The 22,520-nt window shown below is 39.8% G+C and overlaps 3 protein-coding genes across 3 annotated transcripts in view; 1 reads left to right on the top strand and 2 right to left on the bottom strand.

Moving 5' to 3' along the window:
- mmut (methylmalonyl CoA mutase) overlaps positions 1-4,843 on the bottom strand; it is a 28,289-nt gene extending 23,446 nt beyond the window's left edge. Inside the window, exons 1-4 of the mRNA XM_059356762.1 lie at positions 4,729-4,843; positions 1,690-2,122; positions 534-901; positions 259-416 (exon numbers count right to left, since the gene is read on the bottom strand). Coding sequence (XP_059212745.1) covers positions 259-416; positions 534-901; positions 1,690-2,086 — 923 coding nt within the window. The 5' untranslated portion in view covers positions 2,087-2,122; positions 4,729-4,843. The remainder of the gene's footprint in view (positions 1-258; positions 417-533; positions 902-1,689; positions 2,123-4,728) is intronic.
- Positions 4,844-5,525: 682 nt separating this feature from the next.
- Positions 5,526-15,396, bottom strand: fkbp1b (FKBP prolyl isomerase 1B). The gene is made up of 4 exons (XM_059356766.1): positions 15,155-15,396; positions 14,104-14,151; positions 7,134-7,246; positions 5,526-6,299 (listed from the first exon to the last, which is right to left on the bottom strand). Exons 1-4 carry the CDS (start codon positions 15,189-15,191, stop codon positions 6,171-6,173), a joined length of 327 nt encoding a protein of 108 aa, XP_059212749.1. The 5' UTR covers positions 15,192-15,396; the 3' UTR covers positions 5,526-6,170.
- Positions 15,397-17,168: 1,772 nt separating this feature from the next.
- wdcp (WD repeat and coiled coil containing) lies at positions 17,169-22,470 on the top strand. Its single transcript, XM_059357060.1, has 4 exons — positions 17,169-17,302; positions 18,056-19,982; positions 20,721-20,841; positions 21,481-22,470. Exons 2-4 carry the CDS (start codon positions 18,075-18,077, stop codon positions 21,672-21,674), a joined length of 2,223 nt encoding a protein of 740 aa, XP_059213043.1. The 5' UTR covers positions 17,169-17,302; positions 18,056-18,074; the 3' UTR covers positions 21,675-22,470.
- The last annotated feature ends 50 nt before the right edge of the window (positions 22,471-22,520 follow it).

Here is a 22,520-nt window from a genome sequence, read left to right as displayed (position 1 = left end):
TTGTTTGCTTTTACTCTTCCTGTAAGTCGCTTTGGATAAAAGTGTCTGCTAAATGACTAAATGCAAATGTATATGTTAGTTATACTTGTGTTTTTCCCAATTTTTTTTACAATACTGTAGTCAAACAGAAGCCATAATTGAGTAAATAAGTCAGTCAGAACTGAAAATATGCTGACACACTGTGATATAGATTTTGCTGTAAATATAGAAATCAGAATTGGTCTACTCTACTCTTATTAAGATTGTAATATTTTTTACCTCGGTGCAAACTCATCGATAGTTAGGCCTGCTTTCAGACCAGTGCGGCAGTACTCCAGGCCGTTAGCGATGGTGTAGGCTACTTCCAGGATGGCATCAGCTCCAGCCTCCTGAAGATGGTAGCCACTGATGGATATGGAGTTGAACTTGGGCATGTTCTGAAAAAATGGAGGGTCATTTAAATCAGTGAAACTCCCAATGTGATGAGGGTTGTATTAACTTAAGATACAGTAAGCACCATACAAGCAGTGAGTAGTAGGAGTAGTAGTAACTACCTTGGAGGTATAGGCGAAAATGTCTGCGATGGCTTGCATGGAAGGCTCCGGGGGGAAAATATAAGTGTTGCGCACCATAAACTCCTTTAAAATATCATTCTGAATGGTGCCAGTGAGTTTGGCTTTAGACACGCCCTGCTCCTCTCCGGTCACAATGAACATCGCCAACACAGGGATAACTGCTCCATTCATCGTCATTGAAACAGACATCTTCTCCAGTGGGATTCCATCAAAGAGCATCTTCATGTCTTCAACTGTGTCTATAGCAACTCCAGCCATGCCGACATCTCCGTGGACTCTGGGATTGTCTGAGTCATAACCACGGTGCGTCGGAAGGTCAAAAGCCACAGAAAGACCCTGCTGTCCAGCTGAAATGACAGAGCAAGAGAGAGTGGATTAGAGTCCATGAGGAATTGGAGGAAAAAGGTTATAGATTGGAGCTCAGAGAGAAAATATCAGCAGACAATGAAAAATGTCAAACCAATAAGAGTAATGGCAGGGCTCAGAGATTTAGTTTAGGGACACTTCAGGAAAGAGCAGTTGAAGTAGCTACAGGCAGCTTCCAGCTACTGGCTAAAGACTAGCAAACAAACCTGCCAGAAACTGTAAAAACAGAGACAGCTGTCACATTTTTAAATTGCAGTGGTCCCTGATCAAAACCACCATTCTTATTGAAAATGTTTCTTAAAACAAACCATTTACAATAAGCAAAAAAACATTTAATTTCCCACGATATTGGTAGCACTTGTGGGCACTTGGAAAAAATGCTGTATAGAAAGATTCTCTTTTTTCCCTCTTATGATAATAAAAAAAGTATAAGTTATCAAAAAAATTCAACATGGCTTTTTCTTTTTTATGATTTATGGCATTAGACCTGTGTTCTTCACTAAAGACTCTACTTGTAGTCATTATTATGCTGTAAAAATTCAGGACTTCAATGTAACACAGTGAATTAAAAAACAAAATGAGCCTTGAATTATCTTGGAGTTCAAAAGGTCCAATGCATATTTGAATAACAAGTTGTTGGTTCTTGCAATATTTGCTGACCTTCTAGGAGGTTAAAACTCTTCATGCAGTTTCCACCTTAGACTTTCCATTTTCTTAAATATGTTTAGCCTAAAGCCTGCAACTTTATGTGTAGGGTTCAGATGTGTACCTTTAATGTTATCCTTGTAAAACTTGTTGCTCTCCTCCACTGTGCTAAAGCCAGCATACTGCCTGATAGTCCAGGGTCTGAAGGTGTACATGGTAGGATAGGGCCCCCTAGTGTAGGGAAACACTCCTGGCAGTTCATCTGGCCTGTCGGTTGAGTCTGCTTTGGTGTACACAGGCTTGATGTTGAGTCCCTCAGGCGTGCGCCAGATCAGATCTTCCGGGTTTTTCCCCTTCAGCTGTTTCTTAGCCAGACTGGCCCATTCAGGGTGCAGCTCATCCTGGTCCTGACATGTTGCGGAGGTGTGAATCAGAGATCGGTGTGTGTGCGCTGAAGAGATGGAAGCTCTGACCAGGCGCCGGGCAGCCATCGCTGCACATGCCCTCTGTGCAGTCAGCATGCTTACTGTTGACTCAGTCAGACACACATGGATCACCTGAGGTAGACAGCGAGGAATAGATATGAAGATACTTAGCATGGTTAGGAGTGAGTTGGTGATGCCAGCATACATGGACACAATGTTACAATCCCTTTAAATGTTAGTGTTGCTTAGCTTAACCCATTGACTCCTAAAACTGCCTGTAAAACCTCTGGGCAATTTTAAAATATGCCCCTAAAACCTGAAGTTTTTCTGGAAATTCAACAGAAGTGTCAACGCTTCTACTAACTAATAGATTTTTCAGCCTCTGTAGCAGATAGAAATGAAATTCAAAAAGTATTTGAGAGCTTATAAAAATACTACAAAACGACGTATCCGCTTTCCAAGCTTCAATGGGTTAAAGACAAGCACTGCTGACACCCTCTCAAGTTTATTTTATTTTGGGGGATAATTAACCCTCTGGAGTCCACGAAAGCGCTGGAGCACGACTTCTTCGTGACGTCACAACGTGAAAACGAAGCAGCATGGAGCCCTGCAGTCAGCTTTTCTCCAAAATTTTGGCTTTTCCACAAGTTTTCATGTCCAATTTAATGCATTAACCCTGTTTTAGCAAAGGTTAAAAAAAAACACCTCGAAGTGTATTAACATGATTTTACTTTTTTTGCAGAGATTTTTCTAATTTAGCATTTGTAATGCAATTGTTTGTGTTTACTGTTTTTTTGTTGTTTTTTTGTAATTTCTTTGTTTTTTATGTGTGTTTTTTGTATTTTTATTGTTTTTGGTGCATTTTGAGTGTGTTTGTATATGTTCTTTGTAATTTTGTGTGTGTTTTTCATGTTTTATGTGTGTTGTTTGTAATTTTTTTCTGGGGTTTTTTGTGTTCAAAATGTTGATCTAGTAAGTCAAAATGAAAGTCAAAGTGCTTTATATACAGGCAGAATGAAAAGGAGTCAAAAACGGACAAAATAGCCCCAAACTCCAAAGGGTAAAGTAATGTGTATGCTTAGACTTCTAAGGATTAACATGAGGCAGCCAGTAACATAGCATACCCTGACACACAAATGCACTACAGAAAAGAAAAAGAGTAGTTGTTGAATTATTAATTGTCAATTAAAAATAACTAACATTAGTTTCACAACAATTGAGAACCCAAAAAAGGGTTTAAATCTGTCAACTTTTTTAAAAAGAAATCATAAGTACTCCTTCTGCCTTATCATATTGATCTTCTTTTGTTTGACTAACAAAGTCGAGGAGACATCCTTAACGATCATACACAGGTTTTATCCAACTTATTTATATTTGCAGAAATTCCAAAAGGACGTTGATGTAAGATGCACTTTTTGCGGGGAGCTCAGAGAAACGCTAGTACATTTATGTTTGGAATGCCCACTTACAAAACATCTGTGGAGTAAATTGCCTCGATTTGTTGCTGATCATATCTACTTTCAACTTCATATTACTCTTAAGCTTGTTTTGATACACTGAATATCAGAGAAACCTTTGCTCACAGTTCTATTTAATAAAAAGCATGACTTCTTCATCACATCTAGGCGTAAAAACAAAGCAGCGTGGAGCCCTACTGTAAATTTACCTCTAAAGTTCTGGCTGTAAACTCCATGAGGCCAGTTTCAGTTTGATGATGATAGACCAAGTCTGGAGACAAGGTCAAATATATTTTGTATAAAATGATAGACCTGGATGTAACCCGCTTATATGTTATATTTGCAACCTTTGTTCACATTTGCAACATTTAAAATTCTTTATTGAGCCTGATAGTGTTTTGAAAGTAAAAAAAACTGATTCAAAATCACATTTTATGTTGGACTAAAGGACTAAAATAAGACACAAAATGACCAAAAAAAGACACAAAACGACTAAAAAAAAAGACACCAAAAGACACAAAATGACCAAAAAAAGACACAAAAAGACATGAAAAGAATTAAAAAATGGACAAAATAGCCCAAGACTCCATAGAGTTAATCTACTTATTAATTTGCCTAAATAATATATCCTTAAATGCAAAAAAGAGCCCATCTGTACAGAGCTAACTGTCCACATCAGACAGTACTTCTTATCTTTTTATTAATGTATCAACAAAAAAAACTGTTAAAACGTATAACATCCGTCAGGTTTGTAAGACTTGTTGTATAATTGTTGACACAATACAGTTTGGAGAAGGGGAAAAACTTTTGCTAATGTTAATGTCATGCTCAATAGCCAAGTGTCGTTTAGCTTGTAGTAAAGATTCATGTTTGATCATGCTTAACCTGCAGCTTTGTACATGTGATACTGACACTTGACAGATGACACTGTTGTAATATTTTACAGCGACATTAGCTAGTTAAGCATTGTCGACTAGCTGATCTAGCCAGAGATCATTTTTTTAGAGTATTCAAAAAGGCTTAGGGTGAAGTCATTCCTAGGGTCAACTATAGGATTTTTTCAATGAACAGTAAAACGCAAAACCGTGCAAATTATTTGTTGACATAACGTTAAGTAAGCTATTGTTGCTGCTGAGCACTGCTAGCTAACCATGTTTGTTAGCATAAACTAGTAGCATTGGTTTAGGAACTAATGGATGTCTGCTAACATGACATATTTTATAGGCACTTTACTATATTTTGCAGCACACATTTTTACATATTTTAAAATCATTTTCTGACCTTGCCGTCTGTTGAGTTCTTTCAGATAGACGAAAGGCGTGTGCTCGTCTGTCCAATGAAGTTTCATAACATTGACAGTCAGCCAATAGCGAGACTCCGTCAATCAGTGAACTTTGACCTAACACACCGGAAGTAAATGTTAAACTCAAGATTGTTGAATGTTGTAGAGATGAGCAATGCCAGCTATTGTTAGTGCATTCTAGTTATTATTACAACGATGCCTAATTTCTTATTTCTTATTACATAGTCGGCTGTTAGTGAAGTTGTTCATCCCATTTTAATTTGTATATTACTATCGATGCACAGTATCTTTAAGATACACCTTAATGTTGAAATTCCAACTTTATATTTAATTTTAACATTTATTTTTAAATATTTAAATGTCTGGAATAACTCACTAATAAAATTGTCATATCATATTTTAATTACTCTTTGTGAGTTATAAATGTAATTTTATATGTTATATGGGCAGATAATATTGTCTCATGTCCTCTTAACTGAATCAAATCAAAATTTTATCGTGGCAGACCTTTGAATATCAGAAAATACTATATCATTGTCCAAATTATTAACATATCACATCGGGATCAAACTTTTTATTTAAACCCATATACAGTAAATACTTTAATGTTATAAATAATTCAGATTCAGCCTGCACTGATGTGCACTTATAAAATCTGCCAGCAGGAGGCAATGTTGCTGCTGTCTAACATGCTATAAAACATATTGTGACTCAATTAGCATTACTTCTATTATCACTTAATCACTCAGTCACAAATCACGCAGAGGACACAGACTTCAACACAATACATGCCATTTTTATTCAAGAGTTGGTCGATAAACTGTCATAGTGGCGGCTCTCATAGAGTACTGTACAGTATTGGATTGGGTTATATAGTGTAGGGTACACTTGCAGTAAATGTTCATGAGGGATATAAAACATACTACATATAGCAACATCATTCAGAGCATTCAGCAGGACAAACCTTTATCAAAGTGGCAATGCAGACAGTGGTATATAATGCCCAGTTAAGATACAGAGCATAAGTGACGTACTTTCAACATATGTACCCTTCCTCTGTTATTGAAACTGTAAGGCAGTATATGTTTTGATTGCAATGTAGTACGACTTTTTATCAGATGACCGATTTCCTCATGGTTCAACAAAATTTACAACTTTAAATGAAATTAAACAAATAGCATCTCTGACTAAAACAGAAACAAACAGTTGTATGTGAAAAAAGTCTTGCAGGATCTATTATGAAAAGATGGCAACAAAGCAGCAGCAGAAACTTTTAAATACTGAACTAAAAAAGACAGTAGAAATCAAAGAAGAGTAGGTGGATGGTGGGAGGCAGCAGCCTGGTATGGTCTCCCTGTGGAAACAGGTTGTGGTGAACGCAGCCTGATTAAGCTTCAACCTTTGTATTTAACTTCAGGCATCACTCCAGCTTGAGCAGTTCCACGTCGAATATAAGTGTGGCGCTGGGGGGGATGACCCCGGGGTGACCCGTCGCTCCATAAGCCACATCTGGTGTGCAGGTGATTTTTGCCCTCTGGCCCAGACTCATCTGAAGCAAAGGAGATAAAAGAAAACATGAGTTCAGCAGTTTTTTAATCCTAAACATCACTGGTTTCTATTAAATTTAGTATCACAGTTTTGGTGGCGATAGTGTGTTCACAGTTTGTGAGGGAAAATCCTACATCTGAGACTTCAGAGATTGAGACCTGATAGCCAAACGCTGACAGGTGAAATTTCAAATGACACTGCATACCTGTCTAGGGATGTCCTACCAGAAATTTAGAAGTCGATATCAATACCACTGAAGTTTCACGACACTCGATACCAAATTTGATACACAGTAAAAAAAAAACAAGACACTAATTCCCATTTAATTCTCCCTGTAGCAGAGAGAAATGTGCAGTGACTTGTCGCTGCTGTTACCTGCTCCATCACAACAATGTTAGACTGAAAAAAAAAACATACATGCAGGCTGAAATTCACTTGTGGTTTTCTCTCAGGACTAAAGGGAAGGTTAGCCCAGGTTCTCCCAACGAGGAGCTTGAATGGAGCTCGAATCATCTGGCCTGTGATGGGAGCGCTCCATGCGCTGTGGCATGGAGGGATGCTGGGTAGTTTTCAGACTACTTTAAAAATACTGTTGCTTGCTGAGTCTTCTTTTGCTTTTAGCACTTAAATGTACCTAAAATCATTCAAAACAATCCTAATCACTTATTATGAAAACACAAGTTTGAGTATTGGCATTGACAAATATAAATAAATACATAGGCATCTAGCTGCATTTAAAGGGTTTAATGTAGTGTGGTAATATAATGAAGAAATTAGTCATTCACTGCAGCTAGGCAAAGGTTAAAGAAGCACAGCTTTAACTTTCCCCTCTTACCTGTGCTACTCCTTCCTCCCAGCCCTTGATGACCTCGCCTCTTCCGATCTTGAACTTAAACGGCTTGTTCCTGTCTCGGGAGGAGTCAAACTTCTTCCCATTCTGCAGCATACCTGCCAGAGAAAAATCACATTACCAAAATTCAGAGAGTAGTGAAGCATTTTGTTAAGAATCTACATTTATGGACATTTTTTATATTTGTATAGTTAAATGCTCTTATGACTAACAGTACTGCACCTAAACATAATTCATTACCGTCTTTTATCACAGTGTGATGCCAGATCAATGCACGCCCTGTCCCCAGTAGCTAATGTTTTGGAAAGATTAAAGGAATATAGTCATTCTGGCTCCAGTCTGAGGAATTATTCTGGCGGGGCTTCTTATCGGGATCTTGGGTCTGTTTCAATTACGCAAATGAACAAAGGGAATGTGAATCAGGAAGCATTGGCCTGGTTTAGTGGATTATTTTTAAGTTAACTAGGCCATTGCTTGCCTGTATCTAGACCACAGGGAGAAAAGGGTAACAAAGGCGGAGCAAAGCAGGACTGTGCTCCTTCAGGACACTGACCAACCGCTCAGATAACAACACTGGAGCCATTAAACTCTACCCAAGACACTTTCCCCACTTCTTCAGTCAGTTTAACATGCCCCTCAAGACTTCCTATTGTCACTCTCCCTTGAGGGAATCCAAGGATGCTGAGACTACACAATTGGTGCATTCAAGTGCACCTTGTAAATACAGAAGAATACATATTTGAAAAATTTACTAGGTTAGGCTGTATTTTATTATACTTACATACCGTGAATTGTAAATTGGTGCATGGCACTATGTATAGTGGCATAAAATCTAATTTACATGACCTTATGTCCACCCCTACAATGAATGCACGTTGAAACTTTTTATGACTAGTTTACAGTCATGCAGCAGTGAGTCAAAGTGCCGTCATGCAGAAACTTTCCACAACATCCTCTTGCATTTTGGAGGTTGCTCTGCGATAGTCCTTTGATTTATCTTTCTCTGTCGTAATTCAACAAGTGTGAATACTTGGCATTTAAAGTTGTGTGCTAACTGAAGTCATCTAGTCATATAAATGCTGGTACTGTACTGCTTCTCCCCTTTCATTCCCCCTAAACTTAGTAGGTCCATCACTTCCAAGAATCACAGTAGGCCAGATATCAGCGGGCTGGGCTCGGTCCAAACCATGGAGTCATCAAGTGCACACACGGAGGCAGAAACCACCTGCTGCAGGTCAAAACCTTCTTGCGTCAACTGCAGAAATGCGGGTTCAGTTTTTGGCAGTGGTGGCAGCGACTTGCAAGGAAATACCAATTGGCAATGTTCACAGGTGGAAAGCCAGTGAGGGATCATATCCTGGGCGTCGCACTAATTAGTCTTTGGTTGGTTGTGGTGTCTGTTCAGAGGCTACTGGTGTGAATGCCTACACAAGAAACATTAACACTCTGCTAACAAATCCAAGCAGTGGAGTGAACAACAGCAACAGGGACTGTGGTGCACAGTGGCAACTGGCTAAAACCAGCCTGAGAAAGAAAGAAAAAAAACAATGGAGAAACCACCACCTGCTCCATGTTTCCTGTGGAAAGAAATGCACAGCAGCATTGCACAAAAAGGAGATGTGGATTCTAATATTTAACTGATGCTTTGTACATTGTGTTACACTACCTTCATATCTTGCTACAAGATATATAAAGAGAGAATATAAACAGGTGCAGTAATGTTCCAGTCATGGCTGTGAGACTTTTATCATGCAGGGAAGTAAAAACATCCAAAACGACTCCTACACCCCACTTGTATCAGTGCTCTGTTATCACTCTTGGGGCAGCTTATGGGTGGGGTCTCTGCAAAAATAAAGCAGGGCCCGTCCCTTCCTGAGGCTGACTCCCAGACTCTCTCCTCATGAAAAGCTTTCACTTAGTAGTGCTCTGGCTAGATCTGCAAAAAAAATCTGTGGCACACAGGGGTGGGGTTATTTTTACTCAGTTTACTGTATCCTGTCTCACCCCCGTCTAGGACGGCTGCCAGCAAAACAACCCCCCCTTGGCCCAACTGTGGATGAAATGAGATGCGTGTAAAGCTATCTGTCTACGACAAACTTAAATGTGTTGCTGCATTTCACAGCTGCGAGCACGCACGTCTCAATGGAAAGAATAAAATATTGCTCATGCTTCGTTAATAAATCAAGAGACGTGTTATTTGGAGTGTTTTCAGCAAATATAATAAACAAAAAAATTCAAGGCTGCAGCACAGATAGCTGAAAATTAGTCTTCACCAATGGCTTAACAATTACTTATACATATACATGCCAAACTAGTGTTCATTCTAAACAAGATATGAGGTGTCCTGGTTCTTCAGTGGACCAGCTGTGTTAGCTGGATAATTATTCCTGTGCTTTAATACTGCTGTCATATTTCTCCCCATATCTCTCCCATCTTTTCAGTAGCGCTGCAACAAGATACCCTGCCTAGTCTCTCTATCAGAATACAAGCTGCTAAGAGTCAAACTAAACTCAATATCAAACTATATATGATTGGTAATGGCACAGATAGTATTACTTTTATATATTTTTATTTCATTAAAGCCATATTTGATTACCCCACTGTGAAAAGCTCATGATAAATACTGTCAAACATCAGCATGCATCCTTGAACGTAATACAGACATGGCTTTCATATGTTTTCATATGTTTAATAATAATAACTTTATTGACATAGTACCTTGAACCACAGAGTTTACATAAGGTATTTGCTGTTACTGTTTTACCTGCACTGGGAAGTCGTGTTTTATTTTTATGCTGTTGCATTTGTATTTTATTTCTCAAAGTGTTTCAACAACATGTTGATATCTGCTTCCAGTATTTGCATGAATGAGGAGCAAAGGAAATGGATCAGATGAATCATGAATAAAGATCAGAAACTCATCTTTTCTGATTATTCTGACAGCACATGAATGCAGCACAAATGCCATATCTCTCAATGTAAATGAAAATAAAACATAATGTGTATCTGCCCCATAATTCCAAAATGTAATTGGTTCTTCCTTTGCCCATGCTACAAATTTTTATTGAAAATCAGTAGGTTTTTTTTTTTTTAATCCTGCTGCGAACAAACCAACATTAAAAAAAGTTGTATATCAGCTCTCTTCTTGCTTTCTTTAGCTCTACGATGTTGGGATTGAACACTTCCCACAGAATTCAATCACAACATTCTCTCTTGGCCTCTCCTGACACACAACCCTGTGTTTCAGTCTCCATCTATTTCTGTGTCACACACTAATGGCCATTAGTTCTCAGCCTCGGCACGTTTCATGGTGAAGTCTGGAGCTCAAACATGGTAAGGAATGACGTCCACTTTTAGGCATGACATCATATCCAGTAAGCCTGTTGCTCCAAAAGCTCATGTGCCTTGTCAGTGAAGGCCGACAAGGCTGTTTATCACCACAGCCTGGTGCCAAACTTCATCAATCACAGAAACCCACAGGGTGCTGTGGTTTTCTTTATATTGACTGGTATCAGATCTGCTTCCATTTCTTCGTTCAGTAACAGCCTGACACAGAGAAATGAGTTTGGGATTGCAGGAACGCTGGCTCAGCTCTACGCAATAAACGCCTAACAGCTCCTCAAATCTATGATCGACCCTCGAATCAGGTAACTCACCATCAGCTTTACAGCTTTTGGTCAGTCATATGCATTTGGAATTGGACTGTGCAGCTCAGTGCGTACATGTGTGAAGGCATAGCAAGGCCAGTGAAAGATAATCCAAGAGTCAAACAGATGATAACACGTCTCAGGCCAACTTGACCCACACCACACTGCTTGTCTGTGCAACACTGCTCTGAGATGTGCTTCTGATAAAGCTGCTGTTCTCCTGGCAGTGAAGCATGACAGAAAAAAGAATGTGTGGGAAGGAGTGAGCAGCTTTTCTAATTATTTTTGTCCAAGGCAGAGTCCTTACCTGCCTTGTGGCAATTAGCACTCAGCTAATTTTGGAAACTACAACTCTCACTAGAGTCAGGGAGGGGGGTCACTCACATATCTGTGTGTCTGTGTGCTCTGGCATGTGTGTGTCTGCATGTTTAAATTCACAGCAGTGAGAGAGAGTCTTTTAGATGGAGCCTCCCTAATGTTAAATGCTGGAAACAGAGTGGTTTCCAATCCTATTATGTATTGGGAAATCACTTAGCCTTACAGTTTCTTTTAGCTCTGCTATCTGGAAAACCAACACCAGTGCAGGGCGCAGTGCAGGGTGCAGCCTGTGGTCTTGCATGAAGAGCCAGCTGGATGTCTTGGACAGGCTTATGTACCAGATCTGCAGCTAACCTCTATTACCAGCACTATCTTTAACAGATCCTGAACTAATCTTGTATTTGAGCTTTTAAATAAAACAAATGTGGGTTAATGTCCGTCTTTACTACAGCCTACTGACCTGAGAAGTAAGTATGTAATCTTTAGTCCTCATTAGTTTCAGTTTTATACACATTCCTGGATAACTAACCCACACTGGCTGACGATGCCAATTAACAGGGGAAAAAATAAAATTATGTCATCTGTGTTCTGGCTTAGTTTTTGCTTGTTAAAGGACCTATATTTTCATGTCTTTAACTATAAAGCTGGTCTGGGTGCTATATAAATACTGTGAAAGCATTAAAACGCTAAATCCACAGAAAAGTGCAGACAGTTTCTATTCAGAAACCGTGGCTTAAGCCAAACTGTCTGGATTTTTGGCAGGTTTTGATGTCATAAATAGACTACATATAGGTATAAGGTGCCACTGCAGTGCTGTTTTATACTGTTTGAAATGTGTGATCTCTACAAAACATATTATTAAAAGCATGAACATACAGCATCATTCCCCGGCTGCAATGATGATGCAGAAATGCCAAAAAAATAGGATCTATAACAATAAATGAGATTATAATATACGTGGCTTGCTTACAGGTGCACACAGGTGTTACTATGAAGCACATATTGTGCAACAAACACTCCTTATTACAATACAAAAACTCTTTTCTCTTAGATAACCACATTCTTCAGATAATCTCCTGGAGTGTGTTAAACACTTAGGGTCTTATTATCACACCGTGTACAGCTCTGCCTTAAACACTGGTACATTCTTTTAAATCTACCCACTGTGAAAGCATTTCCCCTGCTGATATAACAACATATTTATAGCTGTTTTTGTGTTCCATGAACAAGGTCCTTGCTTTGGCTTAACTCTGTATTTTGGGCGCCATTACTGCTAAGATACCAGAGTTTAAGGGTAAATCCTGTGAGTCAAAAAGGAAAAAACAAAGAGTCCTGGTAACAGGCGGGACACTGTGGCCACTTTTGTTCTATTCAGGGGGGTGAGCAGTACAGCAGAACTTTAAAGGGATAGCTCAGAATTTTCTTTTTTTTTCCTAAGACCTTTTTATGAGGAACTTATTCATAGTCAGTGTAATACTTACAGTAGACAGTTTGGAGTCAAGCAGGTTGGAGTATCGTAACAGAAGCTAAACAATCTACTGTGGATGGAAGCAGCAGCAAAGTGTACTTTAGCCAAATAGTCACCCAAGTGTATGCTATATTTAGAATAGTTTCACTGCTTTACCTTGCAGTCAGACATTTCCAATGGGGAACTGACGCCATTATATCCATCCATCTTCAAACCCACCAGGAAAGGGATCTCTGACAGCAACGTAAAAGGGTGATTTATTGTTTTTTTACGTGTCTAAAATACATATTGCTGTGGCCCCCGTCCACAGTGGTAAATTTAGCTTCCGTGCCAGTACTCTAAACTGGGGGCGTGCTAACCGCCATCTGCTGCAGGTAATACACGGACTATTGAAAATGACTTCATACAACCCCACAAAATCCAAACTATCCCTTTAATGACAATGGAGCACAGGATCTGTAATAAGTATATTCCAAGAGTGGGGATAGGGTTCAGGTGGGGTTTGCTATTTTATTAACAACATTACAGCAGGTTGAAGGAAAGTGAGCCGAGCCACTTTCAAACCCCCCTTCGCAGACTCCAGACAGAGATGTATTGTGTCTCTGCAGAGATCAGGCCCAAAGGAAAATCTGGTTACTTTATCCACTGTCCCAAATAGTTCAACAATACAACATTTGTTTTCCAGACTTGGCCTGACTAATATCACTCACATTAGTCAAACAAAGCCAAAATTCTTCTACAAACTAAATACTATAAGGTCAGTCCAGCCAAGTAATTTGTATCATAACAGATTAGAAGATCATGTGAATCCTGTCTAAATGATGCGCAGGAAATCCCTAACATGAGTGACACACAAGAATTGGCTCGAGACTAATCCAGGCATGCCGATACATTCATACAATACAAACAATCAAACCTGTTTTCTACAAAGACAGAGCCAGGGAGTTATTAAACAGCTATAACTTGTATAGACACACTGATACTCAGACAGACTGATGACTGTGAACTAGGTTTTGTTTACTTTCTGTCTGACCTAGTTGTCTGGACTGCCAACCCCCGGGCACCAAATAACCCAAATTTTTTCCCCAAACGTCTCAGTGTCTTACTGCCCCGCCTCACAATTGGGCAAACTGACAGAAGACAAACAGGAAAAATAAAGTGTGTGTGTGTGTGTGCGTGTGTGCACATGTGAAGTACACAGTGCAAGTTGCAACAGCCTCTAAATGGCACTGATACCAAAGTTCTCCTGCCAAACAAAAGAATAATAATACTATCTTGGCGTGGTGGCTGCTCCCTTCTGTCTATGAAACCTAAAGCGACACACAGGTGCATACATGTCTCACAGACTGTCTACACTGTGAGAGCTTGGCTGCAAACTGAGCCCTGTTGTTCTACATATATTGTCAAAAAGGCACACACACACACACACACACACACACAGGGATACATTTCCTCTCTCAACAACGACACAGGAAAGATGTCTTGTTCCACAGTTGACAAAAGCAAAGAAAAGGTCAGTTACCTATGTAATGAACAAGACATGTCTGGCCCTTCTTTGGAAATGTTCTTCCTGTTGAGTAGACAGAGAAAACAAGTGTTATTGTGTGTCTGCCCACCTCAGAAACCTGTCAGGATTAGATTAACAATGACTAGTCTGGTGAGGTGTTCCTGGCAGGAACGTCATGCTCTCCTTATCCCTGCAGATACAGCTATGGAAAAATTAATTAGAACACCCTTGTTTTCGTCAGTTTCTTGTTAATTTTAATGCCTAGTATTACTAAAGGTACATGTGTTTGTTGTGGACAAATATGATGATAACAACAAAAAAGCCCATAAGAGTTTCATTTTAGAGCTGATATCTAGCCATTTTCCTGGGTATGATTTTAGTTATTACCAAGAAAACGATGGAAAATGTCTACATATCAGCTCTAAATTTAAACTCTTATGAATTGTTTTTGTTGTTATCATTCTATTTGTCCAAACAGATGTACCTTTAGTTGTACCAGGCATTAAAATTAACAAGAAATTGAAAAAAATGGTCTAATATTTTTTCCATGACTGTACATTGTTGTTATGAGTCATCCTCATTTATAAACTTAACACTGGAGGCTTCTATTCAGGGCAAGGGGCTATCCAATGCCCCTAAACGTGTTATCAGTGTGTTAAATTGAGAGAAATGAGCCTTTAGGTGTTGCAACTCCAGCTGACTATTTAGCATGTCTGAAAAAATGTACCCAGTGTGCAAATCCGCAATTTTAAATCCGTTTATCAGTAAGTATGGAGAGTTCTAGAAACATATCGTGGAGGAATCAGTGTTAACAGTGGGGGGAAATGGGGTTTACAAACCCCTTAAATATAAAAAATAAAATAAAATACAACTGCTAGTTCCTAACCATCTAACAAATAAATTACGATACCTTCTCCTCACACTGAACTTAATTTTTTTATGTAAATAATGTCGCTAATTAACAACATTTGAACGACATTCCGGGGACGCACCGAGCCCCAGCACCGCCACTACCACCACCACCACCCCCGCATCACAACACACACGAGCGGATAAATCAACTCACCATCGCCGGGAGATATTGTCTCGACTTCCACGCCCATGGTTGTACTACTTCAAAAAAAAATTAGTTCTAAAACATAAAGCCTAAAAAGCCGTTTCGACTGCCAATGTTACCCGTTTTGCAGCTACAAGTCGGGCTATATCAGTGGAAACCATGCATTCAGCGACCACTACACACCAACCCGCAGCTGCAGCACAACCACGGGACAGCCAAGATATTCTGTGGTTGGGAGAGAGACAGCGTCGAGATCTTCAACTCCATGACGTACGACGTCTTCAGCAGCCTTGTCAAACACATAAAACGGACACGTGCAATGCAATTGATATGTGCAAAACACTCAATTTACCTCATGTATGAATTATAGCATTTTAAGTATCCATTTATTTATTTTTATACTTATTTATTACATCACATGTCCTTGTTCTTGTTTTTGTCCTTGTTTAGCTCGGTATTTTTTTAACCCTATAAAGCCTGAACCATTAAATAATTGCCAGAAAATTCTTATTTTTTTTAAACTGGAGTGTTTATTGAACCTGCTGACAGATAATTTTAAAAAAAATCCAAAAACAATAGGGATATATGATTCTAATTTGTATGATATTTGATACATCAGTTCTTTTTGTGCAATTTGTTGCTCACAGTTTGTTTTTCTTGAACTAACAAAAACATATAAAACCCAACATTTTTAACCTTTTAAGGCTTTACTTTCTTTTAATATTTTCCTCAAACATGCAAAATATTTTTTTCCATATAACGCAACATCATACATCTGCTGATATGAAGTTTTCACGCAGCAATGACTGATCCACCAGTGGAACCTACATATAAATTTTGCTATATCTTGTATTTTTGTGCAATTTGTTGCTCATTTTTTTTTCTTCAACACATGTATACATCAGGTTTTTCAGGAAAATAATATCACACTGATGATGTAGAGGTCTCAAAAACTTGTGTATCAAATATGATACACTTGGCTTTATAGGGTTAAATGTTTTTACTCATGTTGTTTTGTGTTATGATTGTCATAACTATGCACCATATGCAGTGGCACTTTCAATTTCGTTGTATAGTGAACTATATAATGACAATAAAGACTATTTGATTTGATTTGATTTGATTTGATTTGACACTGGAGCCACACAACTTCAACGTTTTCACAAGAGAATTAAAATGTTATATGGAAACTTTAGAGTTGACGTCAAATAAAAAATGTGAACGCACTCTGCTACACTTTAAAAATGTATTTTCAGGAGCCCCAGAATAATATAGGAGAAGCACCTTATACCCTATGTGCCTTATGTTATTTTATTTTTATATACTGTATTTGATTTACTGTAACTGACATTTTTCTTTGTAGCCTATATCTTGTTTATATACTGAATGCCTGTATTTCTTTCATTCTTAAATAAAGATATGAAAAAAATAAAATAAAATACTGGAGCCACACATAAATAAATAATACAAGAAACAGACGCAAGATTACATGTTAAAGACATTAAACGCAGTGAATATCTTAGCTATCTTCACAGTTTTTTTGTTTTGTAGACAGGAAAGAATTGAGACTTCATTTATTTATTTGTTTATTTATTTGTTTTTGTTTCATTCTTTTCCATTTCTTCAATTTTATTTTTTTTAAATATTATTTACTTCTATTTTATTTTATTTTTTGCATTGTTTATCTTTCTGTAACTCGTTTCTTCTTTGTAACTGTGCATTGTATTGCTGTTTGATATAAATAAAAAAAATAAAAAAATACACAGCGGCTATGCTTCCTGCTTGTGAACGTACCAGCCGTTATCTTATGCCATTTTTTATTTTTCTGAATATATATTTGCTTTATTAAAGTCAATATTTCGCTTGTTTTAGTTTGCTTTAAATGCCCAGTATTTTATATTTACACACACACACACACACACACACACAGCGCCCTCGAGTGGACAAAATGGCAAAAAAAAACAAAAAAAACAATACGGCTATAATTTAACTACATATCCCATGATGCACCGACACGATCCGGTAGTTTTGCTTCCGAGTCAAATAGAAATGAACGTTTCAGACACATTTTTACCTGACAAAACGTGGTTTAATAATGAGAAACTCGCTATCACTGTTTCACGTGGATTCTACATGAAAGGGTTGTGTTTTCTTAAGGTACATTTATTGTAAAATTGCATGTTTATGTGCATTTCTCACTCATTGTTAGCTAGCATGCTATACACGTTAGTTCATATGATATGCAGTGAGTGTGAATCAGAAAATGTAATTGTCTCATAACTGTGGCTAAATTCATTACCTTCTAATTCAGCTACAATATAATATTACCTCGCCAGTAAGGTAGTATTCTGTTTTTTCTATTACCTTTTGTTACAGTTGTTAATTCACATTTACATATTCAAGTTAATGTTCTCCAGTGTTCAAATTGACCATTGTAAATGATAGTTAACTGCTATTTAACACCTCATTTTAAGTACATTTCCATTGTCGTTGTGTTGACATCTGATGAGGACCATAATCTCTCCTTGCTAAGAGGACGACCCAACTGACCTCAAGCTATCTTGGCATTTTCACCACATCTAAAAGAGGAAAGGCTGTGATGAGACACTCCTACTCAACACATAGTATTGTTAATGCCCCGAGGTCCTAACAGGACTGGTGTGTTGTTAAGGTCATTCAGGCGTAAGCAGCTATAAGTGTTCGTCACCAATGCCTCAGCTCAGGCAGAGGGGATTAAGGCATGTACTTGGAAGGAGACACGAGAGGCTTTTCCTATTCTTAAGCTGCATAGGTATAGGCAAAGGCAACAATAGCTACTCTTGTGCAGAACCCACTCTGACCAGCTACAGGTCTCTGTCATCAATGTTAACTTTCTGAGTCATATTGTTTTCTTTTTTCCCTTTGAACAAGCTGTTTCATACCTGCCAGGATGGATCTTGGTAAGGCAAAGCTGCTTCGGACTGGTCTCAACACTCTCCACCAAGCCATCCACCCTGTGCACGGGATAGCATGGACTGACGGCAAGCAGGTCTGCCTGACATCTCTCTACTTCGTCAACGGCGAGCTGAATTTTGGGGACACAAACGTCATCGGGCAGTTTGAGCATGTCTTTGGGCTCTTCTGGGGCCCGCTGTGCTGCTCCGACTCCCCAGCCTTGCTGGCTGTCCAGCACAAGAAACATGTTACCGTGTGGCAACTGCAGCTCAGTGCGCTTGAGCAGAACAAGCTGCTGTGCACTCAGACCTGTGAGATGAGCGAGCCTTTCCCCTTGCTCTCCCAGGGCTGTGTGTGGCATCCTAAACTGGACATCCTAGCCGTGCTGACCAAGAGGGATACTTCTGTGCTGTTTTCCGTGCGGATGGACAACAGGAGAATTAAAGCAGACATCACAGGTAGTGGACTTATCCACTGTGCATGCTGGACTAAGGATGGTACACGCCTGGTGGTGGCTATAGGAAGTTCTCTTCACTCCTACATCTGGAATGACATCCAGAAGAGTCTGGTGGCCTGCTCCTTCTGCCCCGTCTTCGATGTTGGAGGCTACATCTGTGCCATCGAGACCACGGGGGATGCTCAAGTGGCTGTGGCTACAGAGCTGCCTCTGGATAAAATCTGCGGGTTAAACGCCGGCATAGCCTTCGACATGCAGCCTGAAGGGGAGTCCCTGCGGAGCCACAGCCCTGTGGTCATGTCAGAAGAAGACCACCTTGTGGACTCAAGAAGGAGATCTTTATCAGAGAGGTCCTACATCGCCAGCTCCGGCCCTCTGGACCTCACCCACCTCCTGGCGAAGCACCGTCGCTCCGACCCCAGCCCCCTCATCCACCTGCGCCGCAGAGACACCATGACGGGCTCTGGGCAGGACTCCTCACACCTCATCCTGGTCACCTATGAGCGTAAAGTCACCACCAGCCGCAAGGTTAGCATCCCAGGGATTTTGGTTCCAGATATTGTGGCTTTTGACCCACGTGGCTCCACAGTTGCGGTGGCTTCCAACACCTGCAACATGGTGCTTGTGTATTGCATCACAGCGTCTGCCATGCCAAACATTCAGCAGATCTCCCTGCAGACAAACGAGAGGCCCAAAGGAGTGTGCTTCCTCAATGACAAGATGCTGCTGTTGATGGTGGGCAGGCAGAAGTCTAACGACCCTGCCTTCCTTCCATCTTCTAACACAGATAAATATATTCTTCGCCTCGTGGCTAAAGAACTGATGCTCGATGGAGAGACTCCAATCACGCCATCCCCCTCTCCTCACAACCATGAGTCTAATTTCTGCGCAGGGATTAGGAGACACTCGGAGCACCTGTCTAAGGATGACAGGGAGCGCACTGGGATTAAGGACTTGGTGTTGCCTGGAGGGGGAGTCGTTCGTTCACCAGGGAACAGGCGCAGGCTGGTGGAGGAGGTGAGGAGCGGCGAGCCCAGCCCCGTCACCAGCTCCGTGGACTTCTCCGACCGAGCATCAGACAGAGCCACGTCCAGTGCCTCCTCCATCACGGTGGAGAACTTCGACATGGACCACATCAACCGCATGAGCAGCCTGGCTGTGGCCGGCCAGATCAGCAGGGACTCCAGCCGGGCCAGCTCGCCTCGCCTGGAGCCGTCCGACAAACTCCACACTGATCCAACGCTGCCCATGCCTGAGAAGACGTCGGGCCCCGCCAAGGAGCGAGCACTGGAGCAGCTGGTCCACAACATGGAGAGGCTTTTTACGCGCTTTGCAGATGTACAGCAGTGCCTGACAGAAATCAGAGATTATACCCAGAATGGCAAGAAGGCCCTGACTGTCTACCCAAATGCCTGTGAACCCCCTTATGTCAATGTCACATGTCAGGTACAGTAATTACATTTTCTTCTGTGTGTGTGTTTCTAACTGACTGTGCAGGGATAATAGAGGAAGAGGTTCCCTTTCTTTTTACAATCTCATCATTAGCAGCTTTAACACCAGAGGCTTAAACAGCTTAATCAGCGGGAATCTGTACTTTGAGGATAAGTCAGTGGAAATACCTGGAATCGTTTAACGTGTTACAGACACACAACCATGGTGTGTTCCCCCAATTTCCCCCTCAAATTTGTTTATTATGATATGATATGGCAGTCAATACAGTAAGTGTCAGAGCTGGAATAAAAATAGACCTTTTCTATGTGGATTTTGCACTGATTTGACTCTGCAATGCTACTCAGAAGTCAGCTTTTTAATCAAATAACTTCTTTAAAGAATATTTAACATGTATTTTTTATTATACATACAATGTGTTACTTTCAACTAAATCTAGAAAAGGAAACCAGAGAAAATAAGAATAAGTTAAAAAAAAAAAAAATAAATAGCTTGATAAGCATGAGTATTGTATGTTCTGTATCAGTCAATTGCGGGCCATTTAAATAAAGATGAGAGAGAATTAAAATAAATAGCTAACATAATTTCTAAATCACCCCCAGCATGGTTTTTTTTCTCTATATATGTTCTGTAAAAGAAATCAGTCGAGCTCTAAAATCGTTTAGCTTGAATTTTTTTATTTATATCTGATGCTGACTGTTTCTCTTTTCTCTCTCCTTCATTGTGCACATGCAGAAGCAGTTATCAGAAAATGTGTTCATTGATGAGCGGAGGCCTGTGCTGCTGTGTGAGGGTAAGCTGTGTCTGCGTGCTCTCCAAGACCTCTTCAACCTAACCATTGTGGAGATGATGTACGGTATGTATATTCCATTCTTTGAAATGGTACTTCCAGGTTTGGTTTTCTAACTCCATTTAAACCTTAGAATTGGATTGTCTTTACTACGAAGCATACCTAAGCCACCTTCCTCTTGCCTGTAAGATTAACCATGTTGTGGCACGGAGAGTGTATACAGAGAATACTTAAACACCTTATAACTTGGGAACTTCTCTCCTCTGTGGGTATTTTCAGAAAGCTTGTATGATGGTCTTTCCTCTAGGTCACCTTGAAGTGATCAGATAGTTCAGTTGCACAAGGTGAACTCTCTGCGATTACTCTTTATAGCATTTTTAAACCTTCAAGCTACCTTTTCAGAATGTATTTTCATTGATTTAACACGTACTTTTTTATCGTACATTCGTAGACAACACGTTTCAGCACTGCTGTTCTGTTACCGTACTCAAACTATAATTGGAAGTGATTGAAAGCCCTGGTCAGATTACAAGGTTTTAAACAAAAGCAGCTTACTGCCAATTAATGAGCATAGCGTTTTGTTGTTGTAGCAACACTAAACTAACACACAGCAGCAAGTTATATCAACACAACCTACATTTTGCAGTCGTGAATGAAACGTGTATGGAAGCCGTGCTCATGCTAACAGTCTTGTCATTTTTCCAGGTCCACTGTGGGTTGTACTTGTGGCAGATCCAGACGGCTTTGTGCCTCTGACATTCAAGGCCAAAGAGGAGCTCACAGTGCGGAACGGGAAGAGGAAATCTAACCTACGGACCCCTGGGAGCCCAGACACCTCCGTCCCATCCAGTCCAGCCCCCGGCCAAAGCCCCAGCACAGCCATAGAAACCTCCACTTAACACACACCTCAATTTATGGACTCATGCAGTTGTAGCCGTTACTTGAATATGTTTGACTGGATCCAGATATGCAAGGCCGAGTGGATGTGGTGTGAATGCAGAGCCTCAGTAGTGCAGATAACCAGAGTTTAATTTCACATTTATTTTTCTATTAGTAAGTTGAAAAGGGCTGCCTATTCAGATGTGATGGTTACATGTTGCTGCTTTGAAATGAGAGCTTACCTTAAAGAAGCCTGAGCATCGAACCATGTTTTTTCTTTAATTTTATGTTGACAAAATGCAGTTCTGCTGTGGTGGACACTCACTGTAGTGCCATGGTGCTCTACTAACAGCTTTGAGTATGTTTTAGAGATATTTTAGACATTTTTTCAACTCAAAAACCAATAGAGGCTTATGGATGATGTAAATGTTTTGTTTTGTATTTGTTATGACTGAGTGAAAGTCAGATTTTACCTATAAAATCTCTATATTGTCCCTTTGATGCTTTAATGCTGAGTAGCCCGAATGTGTTGAATCCAAGTGTGATTGAACCTTGTTATGGAACACTCTGGTTTATATGTTACCATGTCTAAAATATTTATAAAAACAGTTGAAGCACTTTCTTTATTTTTGTAATATTAACAAGCTCAGTAACACATGTGACCACTAGAGGGAGCTAGGCTCAACAGAGACTTCTCTGTTTGCTGTCCAGTGGCGTTGAGAGCTCTTGAAAACCAAATAAGTGTAAAAGTTTATCTTGTCATAAAAAGAAAATATTCTGGAAGCTTCTTGAATATTAAATCTGCATAATTAGTTCGTACACCTTTGTGTGTTATTTATTTAACTTAAGCAAGAACAAAAAAACAC

Source organism: Centropristis striata, chromosome 18, assembly GCF_030273125.1.
Source record: "Centropristis striata isolate RG_2023a ecotype Rhode Island chromosome 18, C.striata_1.0, whole genome shotgun sequence".
Lineage (NCBI taxonomy): Eukaryota > Metazoa > Chordata > Actinopteri > Perciformes > Serranidae > Centropristis > Centropristis striata.
Note: the sequence above shows the minus strand (reverse complement) of the source record. Positions and strands in the feature narration are given on the sequence as shown.